Below are 22719 nucleotides of genomic sequence, written 5' to 3'. Positions count from 1 at the left end.
AAACGCCTACACTGTATCGTCCGGCCATTATATAGCATATGCGAGCGTCCTCTGACCTTAGAAACTTGAGAAAGGAAGCATGATATGAGCAAGATGGCTCTCGTGAACTCACCGGGCCAGGGTTGTCAGACCACCACCACCTGGAGGTTACTGGACCTTTCTATCCCTGGGAATCTCAGGCCAGCCACAGAGAGCGTAGTACGCTTTTCTTGCGGCCTCCCAAGCTCGGTACGTCTGGCGTGAGGATCGACCAAGAATCATAACCAGGAAAATGGCTATCATGGCGACCTCCAATTCATATACCCATGTTTTAGATGTCAGTCTCACAGAGGGATCCTCTCTCCTTGATCTGAAGAGGCCCCGAGCGTAACTGGGTAAAACCAGTGTGGAGATGAGATGTCCTGCTGCGCAGCCCATACGTCGTCAGGCCATGTCTCTTTGGGTTCGAACGTGACATGCGAAGTGACCGGAATAAGTCGAGACGAATCAATGGCATGGAGCACCCGGGCCCATGCGATGCTTGACTGAACCCAGTGGGACCCACGAGGCCGCGAAGATATATTGGCGCTGAGAAACGACGGTTCCCGAGGAACCATACCTTCACACAGCTTCGTGCCTGCCCGGAGGTGGTAGTGTGAAGTATCGATTACCCAACTCCTCGGTTGCCACTTGAGCTCTGATCTAGATGGTTCCTCAGGCTGTTTTTGCGCTGGATATTAGGATGGAGGGTCAGCTTTCTTACTGCGAACGCGGCCCGTTTGCCCGCACGCCACCCCATCATGCAAGCAGCGGCAGTGTGCAGGTATTAGTCGGGATGTGACAGATCCCGGAAGGACCGAATCGCAAAAACGATCACTGTCAGAGCCCCTGAGTATGCAATGGCATCTAGGGCCTGTTTTGAAGGCTTTCTGGACAGTTGTGACCAGGGGAGCTGGTGTAGCAGAGCCGTCCGACATGATGTTAGTTGGTGACAAATCGAGTGCACAACCTTTCGAAGTCAGCTAGAGTGTCTGTCGACGCTCCGCCGTGAGCCTCCCGTCCGGAGAGAGAGTAGCCCGCCATACTGGGTCATCAGGAACGGGCATAACGTCTTGTTAAGCCCTAGCCAAGGATAACGTGGCGGCTGCTGAACACCCTCGAATGCGCGTCTTCGGGTTGATAGGAGACCGTGGTCATGTGGATGTAAGTGGATTCGATGCAGCTCTTCAACCGAGAAGCGCCGCGCAAATTTTGTCACTACTGACATGACGCGTGACGGCCGTCTGACTACGCGATGTCAGCAGCTTTTCCGCTTCCCTCGGAAACGGGCAGGGCCCCCAAATGGCTTGTGCTGTCCGATCTGGGTCCAATGTAAGATGACCTAGAGCATCTATCATTCCCTCCAGAGTATATCGAGGCGTAGAAAGACCACTCGGCGACTGATAAGGAGTGAGCCGAGGCTGTTGTGGCGATGCTCGAGGCACCTGACGTGAGGGGGGGACCTCAAGGATCCAAGCCGGCGGGTCCGTCGAGTCATCGGAGTACGGATGGATGTGCCTGAGATAAGAGTCACTGGGCTATAAGGCAGCCACGGTGTTGGTGCCTATTATTAGGTCTGTGAATGATCTTCGACGGGCGATAATACCGATCCCGTTCCGAACTTCGGAGTATTACACGAGCAGCTCTGTACGAAGTACCATATCTCGTATGGCGACTCTCGATGACCGTATGTTAATACCTTGGCAGACAATTCACGGTCACCTGCGCCTGGTGCGCGCGAAGAAAGCTGTTCGCCACCGCTCATCACCACCAGTTCACGATGTCACGTCGATAATTCCAATAGCAGATGGATGTAGAGGGATCGGTCCCTTTTCGGGCGAACGACTCTCCCCCTCCTCACATTATTCCGGGCCTAGAGAAGGTGGAGGTTACGTATAAGAAGGTCGCCTAATTGGCGACTTCCTGGTTGGTGATGGTGTATGGAAACGGAATATGTTGTCCCTCAGACGAAGGGCGTTGAGTCATGGCGGTGACCAGCTGGGTGGGTCCTGAAGATACGTACCCGAAGTACTGCTTTCGTCGCGGGACACGTACAAGCCAATCAGGGGCTCGAGGCGCCTCGGCGCGCCGGTGGTGAAATTCGTGAAGATGGTAGAAACGTCCGACACTTTTGACACATGCGGTGTCTCGAATCCGCATTGGTGGTCAACCGACCCGACTTGCGCAGGAACGCTTCTTTTCGCCAGACGTCAACCATCCTGCTGATGCATCAGATCTGTCACTGTCCGATCGGAGAACATCCTCAAGCAGACCAAGAATGCCATCCTCGAATATGTATGTACAGTTTACAGGCGTCAAGTGTCACCTGGTTGCGCTTATCATACATGAGACCTTTCCCTAGATCTGGCACCGTCCCTTATACGGACGAACCCCCGCGTAAGATGATCGGATAGCCCTTTCAGTCTCTGCCTCCATCGATTTCCATTAGACACTTTTGGTACTTTAACGATACCTAGAGTTCCTGGTGATCGTGAGCGAAGAGCCGGACACTTCACTTCACCGTCTACTGTCCCGCAGAAGAACAAGTTGCAGGGGTCACTACAGCCTGGCGATACTACACGTGTCACGCACGGCACAGCGCGCCATATCACGGAGCTGCCTGCCTTTTGTACGTGGTACAACGTATATATCAAGTGTCCCACGGCGCAAAAGAGTCAAGATTTCGAGCTCGGGTTAGATGGAAGCTCAAATGCATACCAAGAAATACGTTGTAATTACAAAGTCACCGAGGGGCGGCGCTGCTTGTGAAGTTGTGTCGTTGTGTCGGTAGCCTTCTCGAATGAACGAAGGTACTTTGGTACACCTCCAGACCAAGTCGCTGCAACGCTGTGCTTGGGCTGGGTGGAGCATGCCTTGGTGCTGGAGTACGATGCAACGGCGATGCCTATGACTGGCTGCGTTGAGCTTCATAAAGTGGGGTAACTTGGATGAGCTTATCCTATCTCGGCTGATGGTGGATTGGGCGGGCTCATTGTGGACCCGTTTCATGCGGGGCCTTTTACCATTTCAAAATCAGTGCAGCCCATAGGCTAACACGGTCTATGGGTTGTGAGAAGTATCGGTTGTCCGGTGTGAGGTGAGGACGGCCCCCCGGAGCTTCCTTCTACAATTGTATGATATCGACGTATGAAGTAATTACTAATGGTATCGTTTCCGCCAACGGTTGACCGACAATACAACTGGTAACCATATTGATGCAGCAATGCCAACACAAAGTGCAGCAAAGCGCAGGAAGCGCAGGAAGTACCCATAGTATGGAGATGCGTACGTTGTATGGTAATAGCTGGCTAGTTGGACGATTTCGTTCAAAACTACCCGTCGCCCACTTCCTCGTTCATTCCCGTCTTCCCATTTTCCTCCCCCCCCACAATCGAACTATCGTCACAATGTTCGTTTCCAAAGTCTAAACTAGAGCGACTCGTCGAAGTCTGCTTGGAGTGTCTATTTTCGCCCTCCTCTCTTACTTTTCCTTGTCTCGCTGTAACCATTATTCTATATCAGCTCAATTCTGCTATTTCCAACTAGCTGCGTTCCTCTTATCCGCATCGGTCACGCCCCTTTTTTCCATTGACTTATTATCTACCCAAATCACGAAACCGCACAAGACTTGGCCGAGTCACCATCTCAAACCGGAGTCGATAACAGGGGCCCATCAACGCCAACCAAATCCCTCCCTGCCACACACCATCGTCATCGCAGCCTTTTCGTCTCAGCCGTGCTTTGACTACCCTCTTGCCTTGTTGCAAGTTCGAAGCACCTCCACATTGCACCACCAGAAGCAGCACTGCCTTGCAAAGCAAACGACACAGCCCAGCCTAGCACCCCTGGTCATCCCGGTCACCCCAGAATCTCCGCCACGACCAAAAATAATCATTTCCACGTCTTTACAGAATAAGCGTGATGTTGAGGCTGAACTGGTGAATTGACAACATCAGATCAGATCATATTTTCATCAGGCTGCCAAGTTGTACCATTTCATTCCTTATTCCTCATCCCCTCCCTCTCTCTCTCTGTCTCTCTCTCTCTCTACCTAAGCCACTAAAACGGCCTTTGTTAGTCACACACACCTGTGGCACTTTCCCCTCTTTTCTTTTTCCTTTCCCGTAAATCTCCACTTTTTCGTCACTTCCCTATCACTCTCTAGCACCATCTGCCACCTCTTCTCAGCTGCCAAGAGCCCAGTCACGAGTACACGGTAATACTCGGGATTGTACGGAGCCGTCGTGTTCCCTCCTCCCTTTCCGCTCTTCGCCACCAACCAGACCCGGAAGAGTCAGACCAGCCACCCAAGGCGCCCCCCTTTTCCAACGCGACCAGCTTTTGGTGCACTCTCGCCGTCCCATCGGATTTGCCTAAGGCTGCGACACAGTCATTCTAGTCGTTGCCTCCGCTCTCGCCTCCCAACCTAGAACACGTACTTCACGCGGCAAGGCGACAAAGGCAAAAGAGTCACACCCCCCCTTCGACTCACCTTCTCCTCGATAAGGTCGTCCGTCCGGTCCGTGCCTATCTCTCCACCACATTCAGGATTGATTGCCATCCCTTCACCCGCATCAAGTCGTCGTCGTCGCTGTCGCCTCCTCTTATCACCACGTCACACCACACCACTCTTCTTCATCTCGACTCCGAATACCTCGCCTCCTTGATCCGGTCCTCGAACATATGGCCACTCTTGAGTAGTGCCATATAATCAGACCTTCTTTCCCTTCTTTCCAAGTTTGAAGGAACTTGCCAGTCATGCCTCTTGTCAACATCATCATCCTTGCTCCAGTCGTCCGTCTCGCATCTTCCGGTTTGATCGTCCGTGTCTTGTCGTCAGCAGCAGACTATTACGTCTGAGGCTTTCGCTTTTTACCACCCAACGCCTTCCTGAACTCTTGCAGTCGCGATTCCATGCGTCTGCTTGGTTCGTCACTCTTCGGTATCACGACACGACACGGTAAACACGGTTCTCAACCAGCAGACGCTTGACGACGACTGGAGGTCTTTATTTTTTATTTGAAAATTTATCCGACTTAATTTCGACTCTCATCGCTTCAACTCTCTTTCCAACCTCGACTCTACCTCCGTTCGAAGATGAAGTATTTCGACCATGATCCGTCAACCTTCGTAACCTCCTCCCTCCAACATCACGAATACTACAGCTCCTCGCTCGAATCGACAGCTACTGCGTCCGTATCGGTCTGGTCCGCTGTCTCTTCGCAATCCTCTACCGACACTTCCCCCTATACAATCTCCTCCGACTCGGAGCCATGCGACTCGTACCCGACGGCGCGTCCGTATATTTCGTGCGACCAAACGGCTCGCTTTACAAGCCCGTGGGGCAAGCAAACCGGTCGCTTGGCCCCTGCACCCGTGCCTGCGCCCGCCGTACATGCGCCTGTCCCAGCCGAGCTGCGCCAAAATCCTAGGCGGTCGAACGCGAGTGCGGCTCGGCAACCCCCTGCTTTAACTCGTCACAACGATAGGAAAGTCAACTTTGTCGGTAGCCTGGTCGGTAAGCTGCAATCCTAGACATGTCCGCCATGATATTCCCGTGCTTAGCCATATCCTCTCCGCAGATTCGTCTACGCAAATCGTCGAAGCCATCTGGCCTTTGTCCTCTGTCGTGTGTCGAAACGACGTGGGGACTAGGACGGTCCTGCCGCTTCGGACCTTCATCCAGGAGACGCTGCGGCGCTCGCGAACGAGCTACTCGACTCTACAGGTCGCCCTCTACTACCTCATCCTTATCAAGCCTCATGTCCCCAAGCATGATTTCACCATGGAGCAGCCCGATGATAAGCATGAGTATCGCGCCCTCCAGTGCGGCCGCCGCATGTTTCTGGCCGCCCTCATCCTCGCTTCGAAGTATCTCCAAGACCGGAATTACTCATCCCGCGCCTGGAGCAAGATCTCGGGCCTCCCAGTCCAGGAAATCAACCAGAACGAATTGGCTTTCCTCCTTGCCGTCAACTGGGAGATGCACATCACCGACGACGTTTTCCAGCGCTGGACAGACATTGTCTTGAAGTACACGCCTCCATCGCCCCCCCCTCCTGGCGCGCCGTCTGCCTTGTACGCCCAGCAGTGCGACAACTGGAAGAAGGTCATTCTCATCCTCAACAGCCGGCTCGACAACATCGACGCGCTGGTCCCGGGTTCGCCTACCCGGGCGCGGGCCCGGGAGCTGCCAGCATTGTCGCCTCGCAGCCTTTCGTCTGCTCGGCAGGATGTCCGTGACCCGTTCCGCCTGGGCAGTGGCGCCGTCGAGATGACGCAAACGCCTAGCCCGTCGTACTTCACGCCCTCGACGATGGAGCCCGTGCCTTGTACTGTCTATCCGGCCGGCAGGCAAGTTCCGGCTCTGGGATTACTTCCCACTCCCCGCCTGACACCCCAGTCTACTGGGTACAGCACTCCTGCTGCGAATGCTGCAACCCACTTTGTCCCCAAGGGCAGCTCCGCCATGGGCCTTGCCATGGCCCAGGCCTCGAACGTTAGTGCCGCGCAGACGATGGATCGCTGGTCTGGGCCCATCGTGTCATCTCCCCAAGGCCACGTGCCTGTCCGTCGTTCGTCGCTCGCGACCTCGGTGTCCACCACGTCCTCTCCGGAGTCGATGGTTTCCGATTCCTCGCATACCTCGCGGTCGTCCTCGATCTCGTCCGCTTCATCACTGGCTAGCGCGCCACCCCATAAGCTGGGTGTTTCGGCGCGATTCCGGTGTGCCAAGCTGGGTGGTGAGAGATTGACTGTGAGGTCGACAATCACGTCAGTCCCGGAAGACTACCAAGAGAACTGCTTCACGTCTTCTCCCGAATCCTACACGGGGCCCGTGGGTAAACTCGGAGACTTGTCACTCCTGACTCCGTTGGGGAGGCGGGAACGTGAGCTGGACGAGATGGGCTACGAGGCTGCGGCAAGCGATGCGGCCCGTGCTCTACAGGCCCTTCAGAGCTATCAGTACTCCACGGCCGCCACGCCCACAGCGACCATGCCTCGCAAGCGGAGTCGGGAGTCGCTGGAGAGCACATCGCTCCAAGAGAACGTGCGCCAGATTTTGTCTCAGCCGCAGTCGGCCTGGCCCGAGACCCTCGTCCGATCTCGGCCCACCTTGACTCCATCCCTTGGAGGGGAGCGCGGGTCGCCAAGGAAGCGCGTCTGCTGCTCTACAGGGCCAGTTGACGGATTCGGTGCCAGCGGTTTTCACCACTCCTCATATTCCGGGTATCGAGGACCCGGCATGTGGGCGGGAATCCTGAACTAGTCACAGAGTCATCGTGACTTGGGTCAGCGTGATACGTCAATCTATGTGCAATATCTTCTCTGGTTTATTGTTAGGATCAGTCCCATCATGGGCATGGCGTGTGGTTCCAATACTGTCCCTCCGGGGCCAGACGAATGGCGTCGTGGGGAGGGCAGAAATAGGTAATATTTTCTTTTCTTTCTCTGGCATCTCCTGGGTTCCGGGGCCTATGCAACGGACCAAGGCAGGTGGCCGACTCAATAGTCGCAATTTGCATTGCGTCTGTACGATCACCGGATGTGGTGGATGATGAGACGTGGGGGTTTTCGTGTTTCCTTGTCTTGTTTGTTGCAATATAGTACGCGCCCGCGCGCGCGTCCATGTGTGTATGTGCGTGTGGGAAGAGGATGATGACAGTGAGGAGTGGCAAGAGCAAAGGTTCGTTTTGGTTTGGGTTCAGTAGCAGCAGGCCGATCAACCGTCATGTCACATCGGCAAAGGCCCCGACTCGAAGGACGAGGAACCTGCTCGGGGGAAGGGGGAAGGCCTGGAATGGCAACACCTCGATCCTGGAGCAGCGGGCTGTCCTCTACCGTCTTGCCGGGTGGTTCGGCCATGCTCTGGCAGCGGCCCTAGGACTGTCAAGGCCCAAGAACGACAACAAGCGAGCTCCAAAGCAAAGTAACACGAGCTGCACGATGTATTTGGATTGTTGGAACAACGAAAGGTTACTGATAAGAACCGCAGAGCGCCGCCAGTTCAAAAGCATCTCGTTTGGGAAAAGCGATGAAGCTATACTCGAAGGTCTCCATAGCTAGCTTTGACAAACCAAGACAAAAAACCTTTACGTCGTTACGTCGCGCCGGCGTCCCTCGACGAGGATCGTCCACAGACCCTGATGAAAGTTCTCTCCGTCCGTCTACCAGACCGAGTCGAAGTTTTCAGCGAAATGAGAAGCACGCCCAACTTGAACGAGGCACAGCCATGATGGAAAGAGACGTCTCGTCTCGCCTTGATCTGAGATTCGTAGGACAACCAACAGCATTGATGACGGACAAGCGTCCGTCCATGAACCCATATCATGGGCCGGCCCATGTCGAATACGACTGAGTCGACTTGGAGCGAGAGCTGATGATTGCGTGCCGCGAGCGTACTCCGAACCCGGCGGGCCGACGGTAGGGCGAGGTGTGTATGGGCGGATCGCTAAGAGGCTTGGAGACTTGGAGGACTGGAGCCTGAAGCCGAGTGAGTCATAACATTCACGCGGTACCCACCATTGGATAAGTGGTAAGATGATCACGACGATTCACAGACGATTGTGTAGCCGTCGCGTCGCCTATTGGATCCGATATTGTTCCCTGGGACGCCAAGATTTCCCTGTGGACTCTACGGGACGCAGTCTGGGGTGAACGAGCGTGAAGCTCCGCCGCATCTGTCATGAGACGGGACGGCCTTGGGAATTCCTCATGTGAATACGATCTGGCTTGCTGACCATAGCATTCCTTCTCCTGTCCTAGTGTCCCAGCCATTCTATAAGGCCGTCCTACCCCGTACCATATCTATCCGATCTGCCCTTTGGCTGCCCGTCAAGCTTCATAGCGTTGAACTCTGAAAAGAACGATATTCATCAAGTTATAGATACCAAGATATCCTCCATATGGTCAAGAAGGCAATGGATTTCCCTTATGCCCCCCTCTTCCGCCATGTCAACAACTTTTTCATATTCCTCAACCATGACGGTCTTGGGCCAAGACAACCGAGCAGTGGGGTCGTCCGCGTCCTCGTCCTCGTTGTCGCCATAGAAGAAATCCCGGAGCAGGAACAGAGAACGTATGAGATGCGGGTTATGATCGCTAGGCGGGCATTCGGTGACTGCGTTGCAAAACGCCTGGAGCCGAAGCTGTTATTGTTGCGAGTTGATGGCATTAGCATTGGATCGAACGAATGTTGAATTGGGGGCAGGGAGAAGAGCTTTACCTCCCATGTCTGAGAGGCGTGGAATCTGGCACCGCCGCGACGAAGCCAGAAAATACGACGGATCATCTCGGGGGTCCATGGGCCCACAACCAAGTTGTCGGGGATTCGAATATTCGGGTGGACGTCAATGTAGGCGACAAACCTGGGACGAGCAGAAAAAATGTTGAGTGGGAGGTCTGGCGCCTCCGGGACAAGGTGCATGTGGTCAAAGTCGTGGGCAAAGCAGGCGAAGGCATCGAAGTGGCCTCGTCCTCCGGCGTTGTCGTGTTTGCTGGGGAAGCACATATCATGGGCGTACCACCGGTCCGGTGCGAAGCGGCGGGCCCATATTTGCTGGGCTTCGAGGATGAGGTCGATGGTCGCCCAGGGACAGGCGATGATATCCGACTAGATGGAGGTGAAGGGTACTGTCAGTACGGTAAGGAGGTTGACCAAAGCCCCACCCTTTTTCATCCATCTCTTTGGAGTCGGAGCATGTGGGACAGGTTTGCCTACCTGAAAGTCAGGGTTTCCGGGGCACAGGCAAGGAACCAGATGATCCCCTGAGAAAGACTGGATCTGGTGCCGGTTGACGCCAAAGTGGGCGTCCCAGGTCGGACCAAAGGCGGCGATCAGGGCGGCGATCAGGGTCCCGTGGCCCGATAGCAGGCGGCCGAGGAGAGGGCTGCTGCGGGGGAAAGCGACGTTCTCGCTGAGGAGGAAGATGCGCTCGAGGATCTCGAGGGGCAGCTGGCGCTCCAGCAAGCTCTTCTTGCGTGTGACCGGCCGTCTTTTCGTAGTTTCACCATCCTCGGTGGTGGCGGCGGCAGATGCTTCCGCTGCGGCCCTCCGTTTGGCCAGGGCGGCCCTGTGCCGAGCTGTGACCTTGCTGAGTTTCTTTCCGCGGACTTTTATGGGTGTGAGGTCCATGATGAACGATGTGATGGATGTATGCGCCTCTTGCTTTGCCGGCCCCGTCTAGACGAGTGTCATGCCCGTCAAAATGACTCCCAGGTTGATCGGTGATATGTATTAAGAAGGGAGAACATGACCAGGCTGTCTATAATGGCATGTTATGTGAATTTCCTATGAGATGTGCATTTGTGGAAGCATGCTTAGAGATGGAAGGCTTCCCGGAGTTTGGGCGCGAGATCTCGAGTCGACAGTAGAATCAGGGCGAATAACAAGGCATCCCCTGAAATCGCCACGTGACAGACCGAGCAAGTTGGGCCTTCCTCCAGGCGCATGGAGGAAAGAACGACCGAGCATCATGAGATGTCAATCTTATGTTTAGTTGGAATTTTCGTCTCTATACAGTATATCTGTCATATTCATTTATACTGTAGTACCATGATGTACATAATGGCATTCTCCTGGGTGCTATACACGTGTACCAAGTCCGAAGCTACGATACTTCAAGTCATTAAAGTCGTCGAAGGACATCTCATGTCTATCGTACCCAGCTTTGGAGACAGGTAAGATTCGTTTGTACCGAGCGAGACGTGATGTGACGGTTACTTTGTTTCTGTTAATAAGAGGTGGTACAGATAGAAATGGTACTAAAATTAGTACAAAGTACCTAAAGTACTCATTGCGTAACATAAAACCACACCCCCTCACGCCCTCACGCCCCCACCCCACCAGCTCGTCTCGTCATTGGTCTTCAATTTAAACTCACCCTTACGGTACGTCGTCCTTCGTACATGTTGATCGACGCGACTTTTTTCGTCTTGCTCCAGTTATCTCCAGATTCCCAACACACCACAGCAAGACCTTCATCATCTGTCCGCCAGTCAGCGACCACATCACAAGTCAAGCTACTTTCGAAGTATCCCTCGAATTCTGATCGTGCCGACAAGTCGTATACCTGCCCCCCGGCCGTGGCAATGCGGCCTATGATACGGGGGCCGGTGCCATCGACCAGCCTCCTCCGGTTTCTCCGATCCCAAACCGACACGCCGTCCTTCTTCTGCCCGACCGTCCCGAACCACCCCATCTCCGCTCCGCGGTGCGAAGCCCAGAATGCGCCCTGTCTCGCGAGACGGCCTCCGCGCCGATCCCTCTCGACCACCCGACCGAGGAGAGCCCAGGCATGGGCGGCCGAGACGCTGCAGGCGTCGCTGTTCGACCTGGAAAACATGACTGCGCGCCTCCAGCGCCAGCCGCGGCGAGACGGGACAGGGGCGGGGCCGGGGACGTCGGCGTCATCGTCATCGTCCCCGTCCCCGGAATTCTTCAGCACGGCTGGGCCGCGCTGGGATCGGAATACCAGGGAAGAGCAGGGGAAGAAGGGCCGCGGCGGCGGAGATGGCGACGGCCATTGCGATTCGACGACTTCGTGGATGGAGAAGCTGTGGGGGGCGACGGCGAGAAAGGGTGCGCGGCCGCTCCGGCCCAGCGACCTGCCTTTCCACGACGAGATGGCGATTCATCACGGGAACTCCATGTTCAATTCGCGGCGTATCCTGACGGCCAAGTCGGCGTCTGAGCCGCGGTTGCGGTGTACCGAGGTGGACGAGAATGGGGAGGTTATTCTGGTGGATGGGGAGTTTAAGAAGACGGAGCTCATTGCAAAGGTGGGTTTTCCTTGGTTCTTCTACCGTTTTGATCTACGAATGTGGGGAACTGAATGCAAAAGAGGAAAAGAGAAATGAGGAGGAAAAGAAGAAGAAGAAAAACAAAAAAGCTAACGATTCCTAGTATGGCCTCTTGCCTCGAGACTTGCGCAAAATCGACTCGTCCACTCTCCCGCACATCCTCGTCCGGCCGTCGGCGATCCTCCTCAACCTGCTGCACCTCAAGGTGCTGATCAAGAAGGACCGGGTGCTGCTGTTCGACATTTACGGGTCCAAGACGTCGTACCCGCAGTCGGCGTTCATGTACGACCTCCAGGGAAAACTGAAGCAGAGGACGGGCCACGGGCTGGGCAGCGGGCTGCCGTACGAGTTCCGGGCGCTGGAGGCGGTGCTGACGTCGGTGACGTCGGAGCTGGAGGCCGACTTTGAGGCGGTGCGGGACCCGGTGATCCGCATCCTGAGCGAGCTCGAGGACGACATTGACCGGAACAAGCTGCGCATCCTGCTCATCCTGTCCAAGCGGGTCAGCACGTTTGAGCAAAAGGCCAAGCTGGTGCGCGACGCCATTGAGGAGCTGCTCGAGGCCGACGACGACCTGTCGGCCATGTACCTGACCGAGAAGGTGCAGGATGTGCACCGCGGCGTGGACGACCATACCGAGGTGGAGCTGCTGCTCGAGTCGTATAACAAGCTCTGCGACGAGATTGTGCAGGAGGCGCAGAATCTTGTTTCCAGCATTCGGAATACGGAGGAGATGTACGTTCCTTCTTCCTTTCTTACCTATCCTCTTTGGTTATCCATACTCTTCGCATACGTAGAAGCTATTGACACTCCTTCACAGCATCCGGGCCATCCTCGACGCGAATCGCAACTCGCTGATGCTGCTGGACCTCAAGTTCAGCATCGGGACGCTGGGCCTCGCCATGGGCACCTTCCTGGCCGGCCTGTACGGGATGAACCTGGAGAACTTCATCGAGGAGACGAACTGGGGCATGGGCGCGGTGACGGGCGTGTCGGTGGTCATGTCCCTGTTCGTGTGCTGGTACGGGCTGATCAAGCTCCGCAAGGTGCAGAGGGTCAAGATGATGAACGCCGAACGGGGCACGTCGGTGGGGGGGTTCGGGCAGCCGCACTGGTTCCGGGACGACGGGGCGGTCGGGCTGCTGCAGGCGTCGAACCGGGAGAAGTTTCGGCGCATCACCGTGCAAAAGGGGATCAAGACACCCAGGAAGTGGTTTTGAGGGGCTGCGACGACATTACCACTCTTATTTTTGTATTGTATACTAATGATTGACTATGTACGTTGTACGTACGCACCTAGCATTGCATATTAGACCAATGGTGCGTACAGACAAGGAGGAGGAAAGGTGCGGAAGAAGTAGGAAGAAGTAGGATGGCAGGTGAATTCATCTCTGATGATGCCAAATAACTGGAGTTTCGGAAAATTAAATTAAATGGAAATTAAATTAAATGGAAAATAAAATAAAATGGAAAATGATAAACAAAAGTCTCAGCAATGGTGAGTACGTACTGTACGATAGTGACTTGTGAAATATGACGTCCCAGGTCATGCGCCGAAATCTTGGCAGCCCTTTAGAAACCCTACGTACTTATCAGGGGTAACCTCTACTTATGACGTCACCCGCGAGTCGCATCTCACAACACACAAAGTCCTGTGCGACCTTACAGGCCCTGATTGATCCTTGGTCTGGAACGCGACAATCCTTTCTTGGATCCATTTCATGTTGTCATTATGACAATACCTCCACTTGAAGGAAAGAGAACTGGGCATGTAATGGGAAGGCGTTACCACCGACTTGGTTAACCAGCGGACATCGTGACGCGCCCCCTTCCCTCGCTGCTTCCTCCTGTAAGATCCAAGGTACCAACCTACTAAGTAATGTGTGAGCTACTTTGATGTAAGTACCGCAGATTTAAGTACCATGGGATGTAAGTACTACCTACGGAAGCAGAGGCACATGTCGTGCATATATAAGACGTCGCTCGTCTGCCCAATCCTCCAACACGAATCTCGCATCTCAAGTAACCTGTCCTACAACAAACCACAGACTTATCACCCTAACAATTCTCACTACCAAACCCTGAAAAGCACACAGTCCCTGTCTCATCAATCTCAAAGTCTCAATACCATCCTCACTCGTCACCATGGGGGCCGTCGTTTCCTGCGTATGTCTGACCTCCCATCCGGCCCTGTCCTTCCGTGCTAACACCAAACCAGATTCAATCCATCTTCCGAACCATAGGCAATGTCCTAATGGCCATCGTGACGGGCATCGGTAACATCCTGCACGCCATTATCAGTGGCGTCGTCTCCTTCTTCAACATCATCATCTCCTGCGTCACCTGCGGCCGGGCCGGTCGTCGACGAGGCATGTCGTCTCGACGGGGCATGTCGAGGAGAAGCAGAATCTAAAGAGTCCCCCGCCTGCTGTATTCGATGAGAGAGGGTGATCGGATCCGCGTCACTGGACGAGCTTGACAACAATCGACAGGAGTCCCGATCTCCTCTCCTGGTAGGCGGGGGAGAAAGCCAGAATGACGACTGAAGTCGGTGAATGGTGAAGGGGACAAGGGACACGGAACATGGACATGGACCGAGACGTCTCAACGACCATAATGTCTTTCCTTGTCTTTGCTTTTTGCACTGCATTTTCTGTTCAGCCTGTATTTACGACAACGACATGACTCGGCGGTCTGCGCATGTTTGCAGGATGGTCAGTTGACGGCCATCGAGGATCGAGACGAGAGAGCCAGATATACCCCCTCGGCACTGCTTTACATCCAGTCCGTATTCCTAGAATTCATCTAATATTCGTACATGACAACATCTATGCCTCGACCACTTTTGTGATGTTTACATGTTAGTCTTCCACAACATTGCGGTTGAAAAACTGGTGAATCTGATATGCCGCTTGCCGTCCTACGATCGGCTCCAGCTCTTCCTTGCTCATATTGGCCACCTCGCGCAAGTTGTCCGTCTGGAGCACCAGGTTCTTAATGTTCTTGGGCGTCACCCCCGGGACGATACCCAGCATCTCCTGTGGCTCCAAGTTGAAACTCTGGTCGTCGGCGCGCATGTCCCTGTCCAAGCCAGCCCGCACCGCCGTCATGGGGTCCGGCTCGTGCTCCTGCGACTTGAGCGCCTCAAACATCTCGGCCGTCTGGAACGGCGACGAGCTCCACAGGATGCGCAGCCGCGGGAACGCCAGGGTCAGGAGCACCAGCTTGGACTGCACGTCGGACGACACGGTGGGTGGGGCCGTGGACGAGGCCGACGACAGGTCGGCAAACGGCTCCAGCGTGAACGACTTGTTCTGGTCAAACTCGATCAGCAGCAGCGGGTCCTTGTAGTGCTGGAACATGGCCTCGGCCTGGGCGTACAGCCGGCCGTCGCGCAGCGACGAGACGAGGTCGGCGACCGACTTGCGCTCCACGCACAGGTTCGGCGAGAGCACGTAGTCGCCGACCGTCAGCATGCACGGCACCACCTCCATCGACCGCCCGTGCAGCAGCGACGGGAGGGACGACCGAAACTCGCGCACGTCGACCACCACGCGCGGCGGCTGCGCCGTGGCCGCCGTCAGCCGCCCGCCGCCCGCGATGCGCGTGTTGACCGTGCGGAGGAAGGCCTCCTGCGCGTCGTCGGCGTCGCCGCCCGCCCCGACGCCTCCGTCGGCCGTCGTCATGACGAGCGACATGCCGGCGCGCTCCTTGATCATCTTGGCAAAGGCGTCCTTCTCGCGCCGCACCGTCGCGAGGTAGCGCTGCTCCTCCACCGACCCGCCGTAGTAGAGGAAATACACCCGGACGTTCCGGCTGCTGTGCGACGACCGGTACACCTCGACGCGCCGGATAAAGGCCGCGTCGGGCTCGTACATGACCACGTACCGGGGCTTGACCTGCTCCAGCACCTGCTCGTCCTGGTCCCCGTCGTAGGCGTGGATGACCACGAGGTCCTGCATCTCGTACAGCTGGTAGTAGTCCTCCATGTCGTCCAGCGGGTCGGCCACCGCGTCGGCCCTTTGCTGCTGCTCCTGCGCCTCCTCCTGGTCCTCTGTGGAAAAGTCGGCCTGCACTTGGGCGGCCAGCCCTGCCACTTCGGACGGTTTGTCGGCGAGGGGCACGACGCTGCCGTTCTCGGCCCGTCCGGATATCGCCCCGATGCCGCCGCCGCCCCGGACTCGCCTCCGCTTGTTAGGCGGCGCTTTGCCTCGCAGCGGTTGGCCGGACCGGCTATCCTTGGCCCCGTTGAGGGCTTTCTGGTTTTCGGAGAAGAGGGTGGCGCTGACTCGCGCGAACTCTTTTTTCCAGTTGAGATAGTTGCGAAGCTTCCTTCGCATCATGAAGGCACCCGAGTGTTTTGGTTCCTCGTCGTCGTCGTCGTCGTCGTCATCATTAGGATCCTTTGCCTTCTTCGCCGGTTTTGGTAGGCCAATCTTGGGTTTCACGTGCATGGTTTGCAGGTAGTCGCGGAGCTGCCTGCAGGTATTGGCGTCGGAGCACATGACAAGGACGGTCCCGTTCGAGTCGTCCCGGACGGGCGGGTTAAAGTACAAGTCGCGGTCGATTTCCTCCAGCACGTCGGCCAAGACCGACCACTTGGGCAGCTCCTCCAACACGGGCTTGAGGGCGTCGATGTCCGGGCCGGCCACAGCCGGCCGCGTGGTCGCGGCGTACACCCTCTTACGGGCCGTCTCAAAGATGGTCTGGGCGGCATCAAGGAAAAGCCACGGAGACTGGTTCTGCCTGGTGGAACCAGGGGGAGGCGAGTGGGCGGCGTAGATGGTGTCGAGGTGCTGGAGGAAGGAGACGGCATCGAGGGTGAGGATGAAATGCAAGAGGCCGCGCAGGACGGTCAAGTCGCTGACGATCTGTCGCGTCTTCCAGCTGACGCGGTGCCAGTTGGGCTCGAGCTGCCTGCGGACGACGACGTCAAAGTTTTTCAGCAAGGCGTTGTCCAGGGTCCAGTCGTCCATGTCCAGGGCGCCGGCATTGGCCTTTTTCAGCTCGTGGATGCTGACCTCGACGCACTCGAGGATGGCGTTCTGTATGTCCCTCATCGAGTCGGCCATGGGCACCTCGAGCTCGATCACCTCGGCCGTTTTTTTCTGATGCCTCTTCCCCTCGAGAGACTCGGCGACGGTGACGTGGAAGCGGGGCCACAACGACGCCTTCTTGAGGAAGAGGTTGCGCATCATGGCGGCCAGCGGGGAGAAGCCGGTGGAGAAAGGGTCCGGGTTGTCGGAGAAGGCCTTGAGGAAGCCGACCTTGTTCTTCTGGCGGTAGATGCGGAGAATAAAGGCCTCGAGGGAGGTGGTGGACACGCGGTCGGCGTGGAGGACGACGACGCCGGTGATGGTGGCCGGGTTGAGGAGGCCGGTCAGGAGGTCGACGATGAGGATGCGCGAGGTGATGCTGAAGATGCCGCCGCGGGCGTACATCTTCTCGCGGGCGCCGACGTTGGTAAAGTCGGTGTTGACGACGGTCAGGCCGCGGGCCTTGGGGGACATGCTGATGGCGGCATGCTCGGCGAGGGCTTCGCCGATCCAGGCGTTCTCGCGGTCCTCGGCGCCGACGATGATGAGGAGGTTGTTCCCTGCGGCGTCGTACGAGTGGAGGAGGTTGGTGACGAGGCGCATGAGGCCTAGCCCGCGGGCCAGGACGACGAGCTCATCTTCGGACCGGAGTTCTTGGAAGAGGGCCTGTTGGTACTCCTTGAGGCCTTTGGGTCAGCTACGAGCAGCATGAGTGTGGGAAGGTGGGAAGGTGGAAGGTGGTCTCACAAGAGGCAGTGAGAGCTTCACTGGCTGAGGCGCATTTGTCGCCGACATACGGGGCGCATTCGAGATTTCCGCATGCTGGAGAGGCCAATGTGGTCTCCAGGTCGGATGTCAAAGGTTGTCGAGGGTCAAGTTGAAGGGAGGAGGGCGGAATTAGTAGATTAGTAACCAGCACTACGTACATCTATGTATTATGTAATCCAACGCCACACGACGCCACAGCCCAAGTGTCGCTCCCATTTCCGTACTTGAAGTACCGTACCACTGAATTGTCAAGAGAACTTTTCGGTGGATTTGTCCAGTCTGTGAGCCCGAGACGGATTGACTTGACTTTCGGCGGCTTCCCATCGTCAAGGACTGACGTAGCATGACACTGGATGGGCTTACACGTGATTCACAGAGGCCGCTAGCATTATTGGCTATATCCGTTCAGGGACAATGGACGCTGAGAGTTTGAAGTCGTGACCACCTACCGATGTACGTTGTACGTTGTATCTATCTACATGTCTTAGTCTAGCGTATTCAACGCAATGGGTTTCCGTGATCAACCAAAGCCCGTCTTCTCTCCCGGAGACGACGTCATCGCATGCGTCAACAAACTACCTACACTGGTCCATTTCCGTCCGCTACGACGCTACTTTCCCAACTATATAGACGTGCGGTGCCGCCCCCTGACTTTCACTCCACGTACTTGAACAATCTTCACATATTCCAAGATCAAATACATTTGCAACTGAAATCACACATCTTATCAGGTCCAGTTCTATTGAAACAACGCACCACACTACCGCCAACATGGAGAAGATCAAGAACATCATTGAAAACACTGACAAGAAGGTACGCATCGAACCGGTTGACGGCGAAGAACAAAGACGCAGAGAGGTATAGACAAGTTTGTTTGTTTATGTACGCAGCTGACTCTCTCGTCACTTAGGACCAGGAGAAGCAGTTCACAACCCAGCCCGTCGAGAACCAACCCCAAGGCATGGACCCGAAAATGGCTGCCCATCAGGCGAACCCGGGCCCCGCGATCCCTAAAGACTTTGGCAATATCAAAGAAGAAGGCACCAAGGAGGAACGTCGGGCCAAGGCTGCCAGCATGAACCAGAAATAGAACGGCAGACGGTTGTTCCGAGCTGTAAGATGCGTGTTGGCTATGTTTGATATGATACACGATATGATACGATACGAATGGTTAATAATGCTGGTTAGACCCATCCTGTTGTCGAATTGTGTTGATTCGGTCTCATGGTGTATTGATATTGCTGATGCATTCCCCGTTCCACTGCCCTGGACGTCCATACGCGTAGAATATTCGCGCTTCTTTGTGAGCACCGATGACGACACCCAGCATATGTGGCTGTGCGTTATAGCATTCAAATGTGGCTGGTAAATAACGCGGAACAAGTACGAAGTACGAAGCACAGTAAGTACAGTATAAGTTAATACTGTATATACCCCTCTATGGACATGCATTTTGGGCAGCAAGTCCTACTCTGCGGGAACACCCAGCGATACGATACGTACAGATATCGATGCTAGGCAACTAATCGGGGCTGCTGGTAGCCTTTTCAACTGTATTACTGTATTCGTAGCCTTTCCCTTGCCCATCATCCTCCGCTCTTTCACCTCGCCGCCTACTAAGTACGGCCACATCTGTTCTTTGTTGAACGCTTCTCGACTCGAGGGCTGTAGTCCAGGCTCCTTTTTCCTGCGGAAAAGTCTCCACTCTGTCCTACGCGACCTCCCCTGTCGTGGAACCACGGACTGCCTCCACTGCCCAGCGCCTCCACTGCTTCTAGTCACGACAACCCTGGCTGTTCTGACAGCCCTGACAACCTCGACCACGCAGCCTCCTAGGTGCTTGTACTTTGCAAGGCCTTGTTGAGCTTGTCGCCTGTCCTTCATTGCTTACGTCTCTTCAAACCGCCGGACAACAGCGCCATCGTATTACCTCAATCCCCCGACAACATAACCAGGCTGTCATTGTCACCACGGCACCTTATTGCACACACGACATACACCTGGCCCTCGAGGAGTTTGCACACCGTCCTCGACTACACGCCCGGCTCCAGGAACGAACCGTACAACGACGACTATAATCGAATACCTCGCGCATCAATCGGCCCATCGTCACTCTTATTCCACTCCCCATGACCTCCGCTTCACCCCGCTTTTCGTAACTGCCTGAGAGTAGCCAGCATCACCGCCAAGCTACTCGTTATATCTCTTCTGCTTCTGACCGTCTTTTCTTCTCAATTACGTTCCCACCGCGGGGCCTTCCTCCCCAACCAACATGCCGTCCATACTCAGTGACGACGACAAGGACACCGTCAAACGCCATGTCCCTAAGGCCACCAACAAGATCCAGGCCGTCGCCGTGGCCAGGCTTTACGTTGCCTACCCCAACAGGTCGCGATGGACCTACACTGGTTTGCAGGGTGCCGTTGTGCTAGCCAATGATCTCGTCGGCAATACTTACTGGCTGAAGATGGTCGACGTCTCCGTAAGTTTGTTGGCCCATTTCCGCCATCAGACAACCACTTCTCTCTCGGTGAAGCTAACCCATGACAACCCAAGCCCACGAATAGAGGCGTCATCTGGGATCAGGAGATCTACGACATTTGGAGCTACAACCAGGACCGCACCTACTTCCACAGCTTTGAGCTCGAAGAGTGTCTCGCCGGCCTCTCCTTCGTCGACGAGAAAGAGGCGAGGCAGTTCAAGAAGAAGATGGACGACCGCGAAAAAAATGCCAGCAAAGCCACTCGTCATACCCCGTTTGGAGGCCACAACCACCATGCGCACCATAAACACGGTCTGCTGGGCGGTCTCTTTGGCAGCCACCGACGCTCGTCCCCCTTGATCCCTCCCGATTCCCCGAACATTCCGCCCCCGCCTGCCTCCTCGTTTTCCCTCCCGCACGCAAGGATGCCGTCGTCCGGCAGTATCAATGGCCGCAAGCGGCCCTCCGAGTTCGCCACACTCGAAGCTTTCGACCCCAATTGGCGGGAGAATTATGGCGAGGAGCTACGTGCCAATGGCTTGACGGACGATTTTATCAAGGAAAACCAAGAGTTCATGGTCGACTTCTTGAAAGATGCTCAGCAGAAGGAGAACAATGCGCATGAACAAGCTCCTCCGCCGTCTCACAGGGCTCCCCCGCCGGCGCCTCCGTCCCCCCTTGCGCCTGCCCAAGCACTCGCTCCTCCGCCTCCGCCGCCTGCGCCGCCTGCCCCTCCGACCGCCAATGGTCATGGAAGAGCGCCTCCACCTCCGCCTCCCCCGTCAGCAGGGCCTTCGGACGTGCCGCAGACAACAAATTCAGCAGCTTCAAGTTCGAAACGAGGCACGCCGCCTGCTCCACCTCCAGCCAGAAGGGCCGGGAAGACGGAGAGTGCGCCTCCAGCAAAGGACGTCCCTCCTCAGAGTACGCCTGCCCCGGAACCGCCGCGGCCTCGATTTTCTGTTCCGCCCCCGCTGCCTGACGCCGGAAAGCTCGCCCACGAACCCCCAGCGAGGTCACCCAAGCTGAACCATACGAGTACGCCCAATCCCGGACCGCCTCCGCCGCCCCGGCCGCCCAAGGTCCCCGAGGACGACAAACAGGCCGGCCAAAGATTCGGAGTCCCGCCACCTTTTATTGGGGGTAGGAACCACGGGCCGCCGCCGCCACCTAGTAGGGGTTCCGTGCCCCCTCCTCCGCCGCCGCGCACTTCGGCGCCTTCGTCGGCCGCACCGGTCGTGCCAGCACCACCTCCTCTACCGCCAAAGGGAAACAGCCCGGTACCGCCCCCTCTGCCACCTTCGGCGAGCCGTCCGGTGCCCCCACCCCCGTCGTCCGGTGGTGGCCTCCCTCCCCCTGCTCCTCCTCCGCCGCCACATCTTCCTCTAGCAAGCGGCGGTGCTCCCCTACCTCCTCCGCCGCCACCGCTTCCCAAGGGGGGGTGGTGCTCCTCTAGCTCCTCCGCCGCCACCTCTGCCTCAGGGAAGAGGAGGTGTTCCTCTAGCTCCTCCGCCGCCACCTCTGCCCCAAGGAGGCGGTGCTCCTCTAGCTCCTCCGCCGCCACCTCTGCCGCAAGGAAGAGGCGGTGCTCCTCTAGCTCCTCCGCCACCACCACTTCCCCAAGGAGGCCATGGCGGACCTCCTCCTCCTCCTCCCGGTCCTCCCCCGCCGCCTATGCCGGGGCATACCTCCGATGCGCTGCCCGCGCCGGCTGCCGCAGTCCCTGGCCGGAACGCCATGTTGCAAGGCATCCAGAAGACAGGCGGCATTGGTGGGTTGAAGAAGGTGGACAGGAGTCTGATCCGAGACCGAAGCGGAGCACAAGTCCCGGGCGGAGGCGACACGGGACCTCATGGCAGCGGCCTGCCGCCGTCTGGGGTTGCGCCGGGCGGTGGTGGTGGCGGCATGGCCGATGCGTTGGCAGCAGCCCTGCAAAAGAGAAAGGAGAAAGTCAGTAGGAGTGGTAAGTTGAGATTTTGACCCCTGTCGCGCGAGCCGTCTCTCGAGGAACGCTACTAATGCAAACACAACAGATGACGAACGAAGCGAGGACGATGACTGGTAAGCCGCTGTCGGCGTCTGCTCGGATTCCGTCACACGGCGTCGTGTCAAGGGACAGGAGCTGGTGTGCGGGATGGCAACAAGTCGGGGCGCATTGAGATGTTGGCGTCGACATGCGTCATGGTCGCAAGAGTTTCAGAGCGTTGATTCGATCCGTTGATTCGATTCACATTAACAGGCCCAACGGGAGAGGCGCAACATGGCGCCGCCATTGAAGGCCTTTTTTCTTTTTTATAACAAAACGTCCAGATTGAACAACAATGGAAATAGTATTTCTGGAGAGAAAAGTTGGAAGTTGGGTAGAATAGATTTCTATTAGAGGAAACCGCATGCTATCGTTGTCCATCGTCATGATCGCGTGTCAATTCCGTGAAGTATGATAACCATGTTTTACCTCCATATCCTCCGTGTCCCAGATCCCTGGCCAAATCGTTACAGTCGTCGTTACTGTCATCGTGATTGACCGAGAGCGAAGATAGAACTATCCTAGGAAAAACGTCGTTGAAGTGTACGGTTGACCCCCGACGAACCGTGACGTCTCTCCCATCACGG

At 56.3% G+C, this 22719-nt stretch overlaps 7 protein-coding genes across 8 annotated transcripts; 4 read left to right on the top strand and 3 right to left on the bottom strand.

The window, feature by feature from the left end:
• Nucleotides 1–660: 660 nt before the first annotated feature.
• ACRALDRAFT_2057483 (uncharacterized protein) lies at nt 661–1278 on the bottom strand. The gene has a single exon (XM_071021807.1). It carries the CDS (start codon nt 1244–1246, stop codon nt 998–1000), a length of 249 nt encoding a protein of 82 aa, XP_070876870.1. The 5' UTR covers nt 1247–1278; the 3' UTR covers nt 661–997.
• Nucleotides 1279–5115: 3837 nt separating this feature from the next.
• On the top strand, nt 5116–7288 carry ACRALDRAFT_2025554 (uncharacterized protein; the record flags this gene model as incomplete). The annotated part of the gene is made up of 2 exons (XM_071020322.1): nt 5116–5536; nt 5601–7288. The coding sequence occupies 2 exons, from the start codon at nt 5116–5118 to the stop codon at nt 7286–7288; spliced, it is 2109 nt and encodes a 702-aa protein (XP_070876869.1).
• A 1572-nt stretch (nt 7289–8860) lies between these two features.
• Nucleotides 8861–10495, bottom strand: ACRALDRAFT_207092 (uncharacterized protein; the record flags this gene model as incomplete). Its single annotated transcript, XM_071022166.1, has 6 exons — nt 8861–8875; nt 8910–9167; nt 9245–9631; nt 9662–10201; nt 10271–10309; nt 10388–10495. The coding sequence occupies 6 exons, from the start codon at nt 10493–10495 to the stop codon at nt 8861–8863; spliced, it is 1347 nt and encodes a 448-aa protein (XP_070876868.1).
• Nucleotides 10496–11565: 1070 nt separating this feature from the next.
• On the top strand, nt 11566–13040 carry ACRALDRAFT_2098801 (uncharacterized protein; the record flags this gene model as incomplete). The annotated part of the gene is made up of 3 exons (XM_071022905.1): nt 11566–11799; nt 11924–12555; nt 12641–13040. 3 exons carry the CDS (start codon nt 11566–11568, stop codon nt 13038–13040), a joined length of 1266 nt encoding a protein of 421 aa, XP_070876867.1.
• A 1641-nt stretch (nt 13041–14681) lies between these two features.
• On the bottom strand, nt 14682–17792 carry ACRALDRAFT_2132558 (uncharacterized protein; the record flags this gene model as incomplete). Its single annotated transcript, XM_071024044.1, has 2 exons — nt 17604–17792; nt 14682–17534 (listed from the first exon to the last, which is right to left on the bottom strand). Exons 1-2 carry the CDS (start codon nt 17649–17651, stop codon nt 14682–14684), a joined length of 2901 nt encoding a protein of 966 aa, XP_070876866.1. The 5' UTR covers nt 17652–17792.
• A 384-nt stretch (nt 17793–18176) lies between these two features.
• Nucleotides 18177–19153, top strand: ACRALDRAFT_1061129 (uncharacterized protein). The gene is made up of 2 exons (XM_071016370.1): nt 18177–18437; nt 18535–19153. The coding sequence occupies exons 1-2, from the start codon at nt 18396–18398 to the stop codon at nt 18712–18714; spliced, it is 222 nt and encodes a 73-aa protein (XP_070876865.1). The 5' UTR covers nt 18177–18395; the 3' UTR covers nt 18715–19153.
• A 76-nt stretch (nt 19154–19229) lies between these two features.
• On the top strand, nt 19230–22171 carry ACRALDRAFT_1079918 (uncharacterized protein; the record flags this gene model as incomplete). 2 transcript variants are annotated; one of them, XM_071018958.1, is made up of 5 exons in its annotated part: nt 19239–20106; nt 20181–21030; nt 21118–21249; nt 21596–22069; nt 22140–22171. In XM_071018958.1, exons 1-5 carry the CDS (start codon nt 19897–19899, stop codon nt 22169–22171), a joined length of 1698 nt encoding a protein of 565 aa, XP_070876863.1. In that variant the 5' UTR covers nt 19239–19896. The 2 variants fall into 2 exon arrangements, with proteins under 2 accessions (XP_070876864.1, XP_070876863.1); XM_071018959.1 differs by lacking the exons at nt 21118–21249; nt 21596–22069; nt 22140–22171 and having other exon boundaries at nt 19230–20106; nt 20181–20692.
• Nucleotides 22172–22719: the final 548 nt, after the last annotated feature.

This window comes from Sodiomyces alcalophilus, assembly GCF_042370955.1.
Source record: "Sodiomyces alcalophilus JCM 7366 unplaced genomic scaffold ACRALscaffold_2, whole genome shotgun sequence".
In the NCBI taxonomy this organism is placed as follows: Eukaryota; Fungi; Ascomycota; class Sordariomycetes; order Glomerellales; family Plectosphaerellaceae; genus Sodiomyces; species Sodiomyces alcalophilus.
Note: the sequence above shows the minus strand (reverse complement) of the source record. Positions and strands in the feature narration are given on the sequence as shown.